At 38.7% G+C, this 13818-nt stretch overlaps 1 protein-coding gene and 1 long non-coding RNA gene across 2 annotated transcripts; one reads left to right on the top strand and one right to left on the bottom strand.

Moving 5' to 3' along the window:
* The first annotated feature begins 4152 nt into the window (after positions 1-4152).
* LOC134823315 (alpha-adducin-like) lies at positions 4153-5794 on the top strand. The gene has a single exon (XM_063834737.1). The coding sequence runs from the start codon at positions 4435-4437 to the stop codon at positions 5299-5301; it is 867 nt and encodes a 288-aa protein (XP_063690807.1). The 5' UTR covers positions 4153-4434; the 3' UTR covers positions 5302-5794.
* Positions 5795-12893: 7099 nt separating this feature from the next.
* Positions 12894-13656, bottom strand: LOC134822859 (uncharacterized). Its single transcript, XR_010161228.1, has 2 exons — positions 13580-13656; positions 12894-13093 (listed from the first exon to the last, which is right to left on the bottom strand). It is a non-coding gene; the product is annotated as an uncharacterized LOC134822859 (long non-coding RNA).
* Positions 13657-13818: the final 162 nt, after the last annotated feature.

Below are 13818 nucleotides of genomic sequence, written 5' to 3' on the forward strand. Positions count from 1 at the left end.
TCCGGACACTTAAATACAGGCTACAATTGACTACATTTGACTGGCAAAGCGTCTATCCCTGAATATATGTATCACGACAATCTATCGTAAAACAGGGGTTCCAGAAAACCCATTTCCCGATACTCCTGAAACACGAAATTTTTTTACAGTCGATTTGGTCAACGTCTAGACGCCCTGCAAAGTTTCAGATCTCTAACTCAATTTTAACATGGTTTTTAAGGCACCTGAATATGGCAATTTTGGGTTTTTTACCGAATTTCGTATAACATGCTGGTGCGTATTTTGCGCAAATTTCTTAAAAACCTCCACATAACTATTTCTTGTTCCTGTCATTTTTAACATTGAATTAGAATGATTTGAACTTAAATATACCTGCTGAACTACTTTCGATGAGTCTTAATGCCCGAAAAACAATAAAGGGTTATAAAAGTAAAGGGGGTAAATAGTAAAGGGGGTAAATAGTAAAGGGGGTAAATAGTATTGTGAATATAAGAGGCACGGTCATGCTTGCCAGCATTGTGATTCAGGGATAGACTCTTTGCCAGTCAATTAAAGGCTATATTTAGGTGTCCGTCGATTCAGAAGCTTTAAAGATACAGCCATTTCGGACCACAGGTCTTGAAGATAATTGTTTAAACTTTAGTTTACATTATGTTAAAAAGTAATTTAACGTCATCATCACCACTTGATGACGTCATCAAGTTAACCATTTTTAAAACTTGATTTTTCACAAAGTAATCATTTTTCAAATCGATTTTACGCCATTAAGGAGTAATTTTATTTAAAATTTGAGGACATTTTCACCTTAGATAATTGTTTAAGCATTCTGAAAATCTACCGGAAAGTTTTTCTAGCTTGCTCCTTCATAAAGATATTCGCTATTGAAGTTAGTGCTTTTTTAAAGAATAATTTTATAAAAACGCTAATTTTACGTTCTAGTATTCTCTGGTGTTACACCATCCCTTGGGTTGTGGAGCTCAATTTTGCTTCCTAAAGGTCTAAATTGTGTCATAGGCTAGTTTTAAAGTTGAAAATCAAAAAGTTGCACACGTGGGGTCACGCCTAAATTGATAGAAAATTGCTAAAATCACTGAAAATTGCTGTTTTCACCAATTTCCGTCAACTTTGGAGTGCCGTTGTGATAACAGTTCTTCTTGAAATACTTTAAAACTTTTCATGCTTATCAAACTATATATAAAACACCATCATGCAAAAATTTACGGTGATTCAATATTGGATGCGCACGCAACTTCCGCTCAAGGTTTGCACGTGCGAAGGTCCAAATTTTGCTCATTCGTGATTTTGAACAAATTCTGCTTTGCCACGACAGTTCAATGTCATTATATATGAATTTAATGCCAACTTGAATGAGCATGAAGTGGCATATTCAGTCAGTGATCGACCGATATGCTTACCTAAACACAAAGAAATGTTTTTGAAGGAAAAATTTCGAAATTGTTGAAATCACCTCCTTATTAATATTAATGAAGTTATGAGTTTACATTTCGGCTTTGTAAAGTACCCTGACATTATATAATCAAAAAGAGATTATATTTGACCAAAACCCATAATCATGGGTAGAGTGGAGCGCTGCCAGTGTCTCTCTTTCCCAAACAAAAGGCAATGATATCAATTTGAATGACCGTTATCAAATGCAAAATGATACCGAGAATGAAATCGGTCGCTCGATTTTCCCATTCATTTACAATTGAAATAGATTACATGTTATAAATCGAAACTTATTACAATTCGTAAGCCATGAATGAGTGGGAAAAGCGATATTGATATCATTGCCTTTTGTTTGGGAAAGAGAGACACTGGCAGCGCTCCACTCTACCCATGATTATGGGTTTTGGTCAAATATATATAATATATTATTAATTATAATAATATAATATAATAATATTCCCGGCAACATTGAACATATTTTTAAAACATTTCGATGTTCGGGCGTAAAATGATTTTTGCACGCTCGTGATGTTTTAGTTTAAAGTTAAATATACCTATCGGTTTACGTTGTTAAAATTGTATTTAAAACGTGTAGGGGGCCATCTACTTAGGACGTCTGGCAAATAGCCATAGGGAGGGGGATGGTTTTGGAATTTCGGACAAATGTGGACAGGGGCCGTAGGGGGTGGTTTCTGAAAATGTTGGCAGAATTAACAAAAAAGTCCCATTTATTTTAACTCTTTGACACTGATTACTTTGTAAGTTTAAATCCCTATATTTTGAACGAGAAATCGATTCCCAGAGCAGATCATGAGAGCCGAGACACTCGCATATTCTCCTACTGCCTTAAAACTTATTCGAATGGATGGTTACTTAATTACTTAAATTTAACTGTGCTATTGCTAAACTTGTTCGACACTAAATGTATTATATTGTCTATTTTAACTTTAAGTAACTTCACATTTTTATATTAATAATGGATTTGAGTTGGTTATATTTGTACTTTTAAAAGTAGCTGGAAATCCGGACATCCGGGGGAGGGGGCTGGGGTGGTTTTGAAAATTCGGACACACCCGGACAGGAGGGGGTGGTCTGAAAATTTGCGATTTTGGCGGACGTCCTAAGTAGATGGCCTCTAATTTAGATTTTCAACAGTTTGTTATGTCCGCGTATTTTAATTTGCCCATGTGACTTATTTTGAATTGCATAAACGTTGTGGTGCTGTACTTTTATTAACCTTATCAGCCAAATGTTTACTGTATTTTTGATTTGGCTGATGACCAGAATATTTTTCCAGTTATAACAACAAGTTTATAATTATAGTTGTGTCCATGCCGGGAATCACAAGTGCTTGTCCTATGTGCGTTGACCGAGAGGACTGTCTCACACTTTGATCTCGGACAGTGCCCGGCTATTGCCCAAATTAGAGGTCAATATTATTTCCGGGACTACAACCTCTCCGTCAATATATTAGTATAAGTGCCAGAGGAGCTGGACCAGACTGGTGTAACATAGCGACTACTCACGAGTCACGAGTCGTCTTAGTTCGCCTTTCTCTTCTACTTCACTATATACACCCAGCCACCACTTAAGTGTTCATCTATGACACATCCCACCACACTTACCATCATCCTTGATTACACATTCTGATTCCACTGGCATCCTCCCATAGGACTGCCATACCCCAGAGGTAGGCAAAGCATCCTTTCGTGGGCCACCCAGGCCAGCCTCTCTAAAAAATTGTTAACATATTTTTTAAATGCCGGGAATAATATGTTACTGAGCGGGCTCAGCCTGCTCATTCTTTATGAACATAATCTTTAAGAACATAATCTTTATGAACATAATCTTTATGAACATAATAAACTGGGGTGAGGGGTCCCCTGGTAAGGGCCAAGGGGTGAGGGGTGAGGGGTGAGGGGTGAGGGGTGAGGGGTGAGGGGTGAGGGGTGAGGGTGAGGGGTGAGGGGTGAGGGGTGAGGGGTGAGGGGTGAGGGGTGAGGGGTGAGGGGTGAGGGGTGAGGGGTGAGGGGTGAGGGGTGAGGGGTGAGGGGTGAGGGGTGAGGGGTGAGGGGTGAGGGGTGAGGGGTGAGGGGTGAGGGGTGAGGGGTGAGGGGTGAGGGGTGAGGGGTGAGGGGTGAGGGGTGAGGGGTGAGGGGTGAGGGGTGAGGGGTGAGGGGTGAGGGGTGAGGGGTGAGGGGTGAGGGGTGAGGGGTGAGGGGTGAGGGGTGAGGGGTGAGGGGGGGGTGAGGGGTGAGGGGTGAGGGGTGAGGGGTGAGGGGTGAGGGGTGAGGGGTCCCCAGGTAAGGGGTCCTCAGGTAAGGGGTCCTCAGGTAAGGCGTCCCTAGGTAATAAGGTAAGGACTAAGGGGTGAGGGTCCCCAGGTAAGGAATGTATGTGTCATACTAAGACTAGAAGTATGTGACATATCACATGAGACATCCTATTCCTACCATTACCAACGTATCAGGCTCAACTGGATACATAACCGGAATTGGTACTGAGCAGCAACTTGATCATCCGCATCGAGTCGATAGACTTGCAGTTTTATTCCCCGCCTGATTAATTTCGTGAAGCGATATTTGCAATTTGCATAGTCAAACTTCGGTAAATTGTTACAATTTCCAGGCCGCCTCCCATGGACGTGGGCCACGTTGATCCCAGCTCCTCTTCAGTTGCAGTTACACTCTGTCCCAGCCCCTACTTATGTGAACCGCGTATTAACTGGTCGAAGCCTTAGTATTAATGCTTTTCATGCAAACAAGTTAAAACGAATCTTTTATGTCATGTATCCTGGGTTTGGACAGAATATGCCCGCTTAAAATACTTCCATCGCGTTACATTACATAATTCTCAATAAATGTATAATAGATTTGTAGTGTTGTAATTAGTATATTTCACCTTATCTCTTTAAAATTTTGTACGCGTCAGACTGATCATCATTAATTTACTTAAACCCTTTACTAGGATCATTATAAATGCAACATGGCAAGATTTCTGTCGAAGCTAAAGCACGTGATAAAGATCAATGACATAACCCCAGCACTCCTTGAGAAATGGGGGCCCGAGGAGTGTGCCACGAGGAGTGTCTTGGCCACAGCCTATCGTCTGACTCATTACCTGAACTGGGATGATCTCATATACGGCCACATAACCACCAGGATCCCAGGAAACGAGGACCATCTCCTTATTAACCCGTACGGGATACATTACACCGAGGTCACAGCGAGTAACCTTATAAAAATCAATTCTGCAGGCAAGCTGGTTGATCAGGGGTCCGCTAAGTTCCCGTTTCAACCCACAGGAGCTGTCATTCACTCAGCCATCCACACAAACAGACCTGACCTTGGGTGCCTGATGCACATTCACTCGGAGCCTGGTATAGCCGTGTCTGCAGCAGTGGAGAAAATCGAGCCCATCATTCAAGCGAATGTGGAGTTGGGGGAAATCAGCTACCATGACTTTAGAGGAGTGATATTTAATTCGGAGGACAAGGAACCACTAAGCAAGGACTTCCCAGCTCCCTCCAAGACTTTGATAATGCGAAACCACGGCCTCCTCACAGGAGGAGAAACTATCGAGGAGGCGTTCAACAAGATGCACTTCCTCCACCAAGTGTGCCAGTGTTATGTTAACTGTGGATACATTCACACCCCCATACCGGCTAGCAAACTCATCAACCAGCAAATTCTGGAGAGTTCCGTCTACGGGAATGAAGAGTGCAGGTACGATACAGCTCCAGGTGTGCAAGAATTCGAGGCATTGGCTCGATTGCTTGATTACCAAGGCTTGGAAACTGGGTATCCGTACAGCGAGGCTTCCAAACATATCCTCGAACGAAACATAAAGTGAGCACAAAAAGTACACGAGATGAATACTGAACAGTAACATTTTAATGAACAGATCACAGTTACAATGCATTCGTTTGGTTTAAAATCTGAAAATGAATAAAAACAATATCTAATAAAAAGTGTTCGGAATTCGGATTCGATTTGAAGCTTTAAAGGTTTAAGCCTAGAAAATTTGATTGTTTAAAACTGATGACTAATAACTGCTCATAACTGATATTTGTTGCATGTCTTTACCTTGATTTAAATCTTGGTGTTGTTGATAATGTAATTTTTACTGGAAGAAAATGACAGCGAACTGTTTTTGGTTCTACCTTATCGGACTTTATTCGGACGGACATTACTTGAACGCTGGAGGCCCTAGCCTTCATCTTAATGTCCGTTCAAATAAAGTCCGTTCAATTAATGTCCGTCCAAGTTAAAGTCCGTTGAAATTTGTTCAAACATTTTTTCCATTTCGAACTTTTTGTCCAGCATATGACAACTTTTTAATGTCAGTCAATTTCAATAGCTATCATTAAACTAAACAATATCGTTGAATCAATAAAAACAAGGTATTTTTCTTCCTTGCGACTATTTTTTTTCTTCCTTAATCATTTGCTAAAATTAAAAAAACCTCAAAAAAAAGATGAAAAAAATTCGGATTTTTGATGGTTTTGATCGCCTTCTAGCGTTCATATTAATGTCCGTTCATAATTGTGTCCGTTCAAGTAATGTCCGTCCAAATAAGGTCCGATAAGGTAGTCATTCAGGTCCACCAAGAGAACGTGTTTAAAAAGTCAACTGACAGTCGAGTATTATAATCATCATCCCGACTTTTACGCACCAAAAGGAAACTCACTAATCATTCCAAAAAGGTATAACAAATTTGGTATTGTAAAATTTGGTATTGTGAAGAAGCTCACATTTTCAAAAAAACAATGATACAAAAATGTTGAAAATCCGATCAAGTTTAATTTTATTGTGCACCTCTTATCAAATTTAAATTTAGTACATGTCAGGATCAACACAATAGTTTTTTCTGCTCAGTATAAGCTAATTATTTTCCTTTTTTAAATAGAGAAGCGGGACCTAGGTGGCCCACAAAAGGATAGTATGAAGATGCTCTGCTGCCTTTGGGGTGTGGCAACCCTCCAGGAATTAGAAGATGCCGGGGGAATCTATGAACAGCTACGAGTACGAAGGGGTAAAGTGGCAAGTAGAATGAGGGGAAATTGATAAAATTAAATATCCGAATGCTGCGCCGAGAGGATGATAAGTATAACCACTACCAGTACCAGAGATAATGAGCTAAAACAGCACGAGAAAATGCATTAGGTCATTTCGGTTTATATTAGTCCAGTTCCTCGGGCAGTGGGCACAAGAAGGTGCTTAGTGCGAGTTGGCAATAGTATTAATATGTTGGTTGTCAAAGACGTCGTTGGTGGTGAGGTAATATTCTAAAATAATCCTGAAAGTATTGCCCTGGCAGTTGTGCAATACAGTACCCAGCTTGAGCTTTTGCTAAATGTGCAATATCTGGGTACTGTCCAAGAAAGTGCGAGACAGTCTCTTCTTCATTGCCGCACGTAGGACAGGCAATTATGGTGATTGATTTGCAAATGGTACGGAGGTGATTGTTCAGACCACCGTGTCCCGCGCTTGATAAGGTGCAGTACAATTTTGTATATCTGTTGTTCTTACTGAGGATGGTGGCATCATCAGTAAGCTATTTTAGGTTCAAAACTCATTAAGTGTTTGAGTAGAGTGTTACTGTTAGTGTTAGGGTTTTAAATAGTCTCTCAGGGCCATATACTTCTATTTTGGAAAACGTGTTTAAGTCAGTCACGTGATAGTCGAGTGTAAAGTTATTAATCAGATCATCCTTGGGCAGCGTTTGACTATTTAATTTAAGTCAGCTTTAATCTCAGTAAAAAGCATAACATTTTAACTAACAACCAAATGAACATTTTCAATTTTATACTTATACTTATAAAGGGCTTCTTTGGAGCCATATCATGCAGCAGAGTGTCAATAATAATAATATTAGCGTGTCACGCGCAATCGCATATTCGTAATATCAGCTTTAAGCTATAACTCTATTACTATGCGTATAAAATAAACAAATGCGAATAATAAACGGAGAAACATCACTGAAATCTTATTACATATAGTTATACCTTGAGCCCTTGAGAAAGAAAAGAATTTAGACCTGATGGCGATTTTTCTCACCAAGTTAACAGAGCCTGTCATCCCCATTTTATTCGCATTATGATATTAGAGTTAGACGAGACTAAATAGTGCCTCCAATATTCAATTTATTTATACTTTTATAGATTGCAACGGCCCTTAAGCGCTTGGTACATCGACTTTAATTCTATTTTAAGTCTATTATATAATTATCTGCACCCGGAAATTAAAAACTGCAAAATCTTGCAGCTTCGGGAAATTAAATTACCACAATGATCACAATGCTGGCAAGCATAACCATTGCCCTTATATTGACAACACTATTTACCCCCTATACTATTATATCCCCTTTATTGTTTTACAGGCATTAAGACTCATCGAAAGTAGTTCAGCAGGTATATTTAAGTTTAAAACATTCTAATTCAATGTTAAAGATGACAGGAATAAGAAATAGTTATGTGGAGGTTTTTAAGAAATTTGCGCAAAATACGCGCCAGCATGTTATACGAAATTAGGTAAAAAACCCAAAATCGCCATATCCAGGTGCCTTAAAAACCATGTTAAAATTGAGTTAGAAATCTGAAACTTTGCAGGGCGTCTAGACCTTGTCCAAATCGACTGTAAAAAAAATTCATGTTTCAGGAGTATCGGGAAATGGGTTTTATGGAACCCCTGTTTTACAACAGATTGTCGTGAAGCATATATATATATATATAGCCGGTGGCACATACTGGATGGCGGTTAGATGAGTACACTACTCTCACAAGCATCTCGAGTCTCTCGGTGATCCTGCCTCCACACCACACTCAGTCTGGACTCCCTTCCGGCCGACCGAACTATTTTCCTAATATCTCCTAATATAACTTTGATCGAACAAGCCTAAATTCATGATGCACTATAAACTTGATTTGAGACAGAAATTTTAAACAATTTATCTGCTTACGTGTAATTTCAAAGTTATCAGTTACCATGTCTTTTATCTAATTTTTATCAGCAGATTTATAAATCTGCTGTTCATTTGTAGTTATTACCTTGCTAGTTATGAGTAAATTTTTGCCTTCCATCAATTGAGTGCAGCTTTCAGTTTTAAAATTTTCAGTTTATTCAGATTTTTCGTTTTCGATATTGCAAATTTTTAATAAATCATGTTCAGATTATGGTGATAATGGATGTAAAGGTACTTCAACCGAATTAACAATCCAACCGTGTGTATGACGTGTCCCAGTAGCCAATCATAATATATATATATATACCTTACAAGACTTTTTTGTTGCGGACCAATTTGCGACGACCGAAATTTTGGCGGTCCAAAAATATGGCGAAATTGATCAAAAACCGTCACATTTCGGACGTCACAGAAAATAAGGGTATTTTTCATCATTTTGTTTTCTGACACAAAGGAAATTCAAAATTTTCTAAAAATCGGTAAAATCATGTTGAAACAAAATGAAACTTATAAATCGATTTCTTCATCTTCCTCTAAGGGGTCCGGCTCGACTCTTTCAGTTTCACGCTGTTCTCCAGTGTACTCCCAGGAGTAAGATTCTCGGATAAGCTGCTTCATCTTGTACACGATGTCTCCGAGGCCTTTGAAAGTAAGTTTCAACTTGACTTCCAATCCACCGGAGGGTATAGCCATAGGGGAACGACGGTGTCTGCTATCCTCAACAACTCCATTAATTTCCCCACCGTGGCACATAAAATAGTGACAATGTTTACTAACTTCTAACGGAATATGTCCAACGGTTACCAACTGTGGAACAAGCAAACCTCTTCCGTCCTTTATCCGCTTCACGGCACACGCATACCGATCATGTTGAAGAGACACATCGTTAGTTTCCCGACGGATAGTAACCTTCTCGTAGATATCAGTCCATGTGGTTACTTTTCCGGAACAAGATCCTTTTTAAATTGACTTGAGTAATAAGATGATTACTGATTAGTGCTGATTTTAGTATTTCAATCTAAAATCTAAATTTTACTCTACTGATCAATGACAGTATATCTGCATCACATGACTTATTGAGTTTGGTATTAAATTGTTTATCTTGACTTAGTCTCTTATAAGACTTTTATGTTAGCACATAAATGTAATTTATTGTAAATTTAAAACGTATTACTTGACATTAAATTCATCATGTAATATTGTGTTTTTTTGTCCCACCATTATATCACTAACTTTTCAAGAACAAAATGAATCGATGAAGCCACAATTATTGGAATAAGCTAAAAATAATGCGACGGATTCTATTACGACGACCGAAATTTTGGCGGTCCGAAAATATGGCGAAATTTCGGGAAAACCGTCGCATTTCGTACGTTAGGTATGAAAAGGTCTTGTAAGGTAGATAATTGTTCAAGCATTCTGAAAATCTACCGGAAAAGTTTCCTACCTTACTCCTTCATAAAGATATTCGCTATTGAAGTTAGTGCTTTTTTGAAGAATACTTTTATAAAAACACAAAAGTTGTGAATTAGTATTCTCTGGTGTTGGACTTGGACCATCCCTTGGGTTGTGGAGCTCAATTTTGCTTCTTAAAGGTCTAAATTGTGTTATTAAGGTCTAAATATTATTATTATTAAGGTCTAAATATTATTATTATATAGGCTAGTTTTAAAGTTGAAAATCTAAAAGTTGCACACGTGGGGACACGCCCAAATTGATTTAAAATAGCTAAAATCACTGAAAATCGTTATTTTCACGATTTTTATCAACTTTGGAGTCCCGTTGTGATTCAAGTTCTTTTTGAAATCTTCTGAAACTTTGCATGCTTATCAAACTATATATTAAATACCACTATGCAAAAATTTACGGTGATTCAATATTGTTTGCGCACGCAACGTCCGCTCAAAGTTTGCACGTGCGAAAGGTGAGAATTTTGCTCATTCTTGATTTCGAATATATTCTGCTTTCCCACGATATTTAAATGGCATTATATATAAATTAAATGCCAACTTGAATGAGTATAAAGTGCCATATTCAGTCTGTTATCGACAGATATACCTACCTAAACACAAGGGAATGTTTTTAAAGGTAAAATTTCGAAATCGTTGAAATTACCTCCTTATTATTATAAGGCAACCCTCGAGATATAATGAAGTTGATACATCTCAAATGCCTGATATCAACCAGAGGCGACAGAACAGACACGACCACCTTTCCCTGAAGTGTACTGTGGAAGCAAAAGCTCACTCCTTTAAGAAAAGCTTCTTCTTCAGAACACACAGTGTCTGGAATGACCTACCAACTGACCTTAAAGAGATAAGTGATGCCGGAACTTTTAAGGCAAACCTGGCAAAACACTTTTGGGACAAATTGACAGACCCTGACTAAGTTAATGAGTGCAAATGATATTTATATGTGGCCCCCGCCACTGATAGATCGGTCACGATACTGAATATAACAACTATAATATAAAAATAAATCTATTAAATAATATTAAATAACATTTACGTTCTGTCACCATGATTTGACCCTGGTGCAGTCCTCAGTTAATATACTTAACTGGATTACGCGAACTTTATATCCGACTGTAATCTTGCTTCTAAGCGCTGTGTTATATTCTAGAAGACTGACAGTCTTGTGTTGAAAGACGAATGTGATTTAGAAGCTTATCAAAAAATTAAAATCTTAGCGAGCCACGAATCCATAAATCCAAACAAAACTCTGTCTTAACACATTTCAAACAACAGTTTTGTCCACACTACACACTTTACCTCCTCTAATGAAGTGTCTCTTATCTGGCTCGTCGTTTGATCTCTTCTTGAGTTCTAAAACAAGCTTTTGCTGTTCGGCATGTTCCTCTGGAGACCTATCTGGACTGATGAAGACTTTACCGAAATGCTCCGAGCTACGGAGATGCCTTGCTCTAGTCAAAATCTGCTGCACGATTGTAGAGCTCGTCAAAGTCACCTTAACAGGTCTATCAGCCACCTGTTTCTTATCCTTGGATTTGATCAAACCAATTCTGCTAGCTTCTATTTTTGGCTTTTCACCAAGTTCCAAAAATAGAAGCAAGTTCTGAAAATGGTAAGGCTGAAAATGGTAGGGCTACAAAACTAAGTTGGAACACATCTTGTTTGAATACTGTTGAACCAAATTCAACTCTCTGCAACAACACAAGCAGACAAAATTTCTCAAAATCCGTTTTATCTGCTCAACTGGTTCTAAATTCTTGAATCCAGCCAAGGGTATAATGGGTGTTCTGGGAGTGCTAGGGCCACCAAATTTCGTAGGAACATTATTAGGGTCAATACCAAACGATTCCGACCTGTTTTGGGGCCATCCGACGAGTTTTAGAAAAATGTTCATTTTTGTTCATTTCGTTCATACCATGACTCAGGGAGTCTTGGGCGACTATTTTGACGTCAAAATAGTTAGTAAACACATCCCCCTACACCGTACAATCATCTCCAGCACTCTGCAGCCCCTTTAACAGACTGAAATGACCGTATCAATATCGGATACTCAGGAACCAGCTTTCTGATACGGAAATGGAATCAAGTCTCTAGTGGGCGTTCTGGGAGTGCTAGGGCCACCAAACTTTGTAGGAACACTATAAGGGTCAATACCAAACGATTCCGACCTGTTTTGGGGCAATCCGACGAGTTTTAGAAAAAATTTCATTTTTGTTCATTCCGTTCATTCCATTACTCAGGGAGCCTCTGGCGACAATTTTGACGTCAAAATAGTTAGTAAACACATCCCCCTACAGTTACACCGTGAAACCATTTCCAGCACTCTGAGACTACTTTAACAGACTAAAATGACCGTATCAAAATGCCTCAAAAACCGTATCATCTGGTTCCACAATTTCCGATTTATCTTCTGTTTGCCGCGGACGCGATACCTAAAACCTAATGAAAGCTTACGGCGCGGCTGACATTGTCATGCTTTCAGGCGCGCTACGTTTCAGGCGCGCTACGTTTCAGGCGCGCTACGTTTCAATACCACTCGTAGGTGGGCGCACCACTGTGAGTCTAGCTTCCTTGCTATTCATATTTCCCCCGACAGATGATACTCACTTAAAGTTGAATCGATGCATTTTCGAACGCTGATTCCGAATCACCCCACATGACATAGGGTTTAAATGCTCCCCTGGCGAAAAACTCTCTCGATGACCATATTAGGAAGTTTGCCTAATTTCTCGTTAGGGTTAGGGTTTCAGCATATGCTTTAGTTAGGGATTGGGTTAGGGTTAGGGTTGGGATCAGATTAGAGAGTTAGGGTTTCGAATACTGAATAGCTATTCATGATTCAGGGCCACATAGAGAACGTGTTAAAAAAGTCACGTGACAATCGAGTGTAGACAGTAGAGTGATTTATCATTATTATTACATTGTCCTGCGAGGGTGATGTTTTTCAATAATCAATAAAAACTTGAAGAAAGAAAGTTATCAATTATGACGAACAAGTTAAAAGATCAATTTATCAATAATCAAGATGTAAACTCAGATAATCTATGAAAATAATACTTGTTATAATAAATTGCATGATATAGTTATACTTTCTTGAGCTCATTTTTTAATATTTTAAATAAACTATCTTTTCGGCCCTTTAAGCTTAAAAGTGATCCCGCCACTCGGGATCATTTTTATCCCGAGTTGGCACATGGCCAACCTGTATGCTGTAAGTATTTTGGAATGATTAGTGAGTTTCGCCTAGGTGCCATATTTGATGGTGCGCGGCTTTTGGAGCAAAATTAGGTGTAAAAGTCGCGTAATTTGACGAAATTCGTTGATTTTTGTCGTATTATTCTGTCATATCTTCGGTTCCTGAACATGAATCATGCTGAAAATTTGTCAGAACCTTTCAATCATACTTAACTACCGAACCTAATTTAGTTGGGAGAGATTGGCCTTGATTAAGAGGTCTAAAAATGACAAAATAGGTATAAATTCGTTGATAACTCAAATTCTGAGCATCGAAATTGCTCAAACTAAATTAGGTTCAGTAGAACATAAGTGTTTACGTAAGCTGACCAAATTTCAACAAAATTGTTATATGGGAAGTATTATAACTTTTCGATTGTTTCAAAAATAATGTGCTGGCCGAAATAAGAGCTAAAAACCATTCAATGGTCAGCGCGCGCGTCTTATTGTCGATGGCGCACTGCCTACTGTAAGTATTTTTACATTTTTCTACTTTCTATCAATTTTCCATTTATCTACCTCGTCTATCAATAATTTTACCTGAGGACCCCAGGCTTTTATGTTCATTAACATATAAGAATATAGATTTAGCGGAATGACAGGCTGAGCGCGGCCCAGTAATCAATAATTTTGACTAATTTTTTAAATAATCGCATGTAAATTGTAACAAATATCGCCAGCCACCAACTTTAACAAAAGG

The sequence above is a fragment of the Bolinopsis microptera genome, chromosome 11 (assembly GCF_026151205.1).
Source record: "Bolinopsis microptera isolate Bmic1 chromosome 11, MBARI_Bmic_1.0, whole genome shotgun sequence".
Lineage (NCBI taxonomy): Eukaryota > Metazoa > Ctenophora > Tentaculata > Lobata > Bolinopsidae > Bolinopsis > Bolinopsis microptera.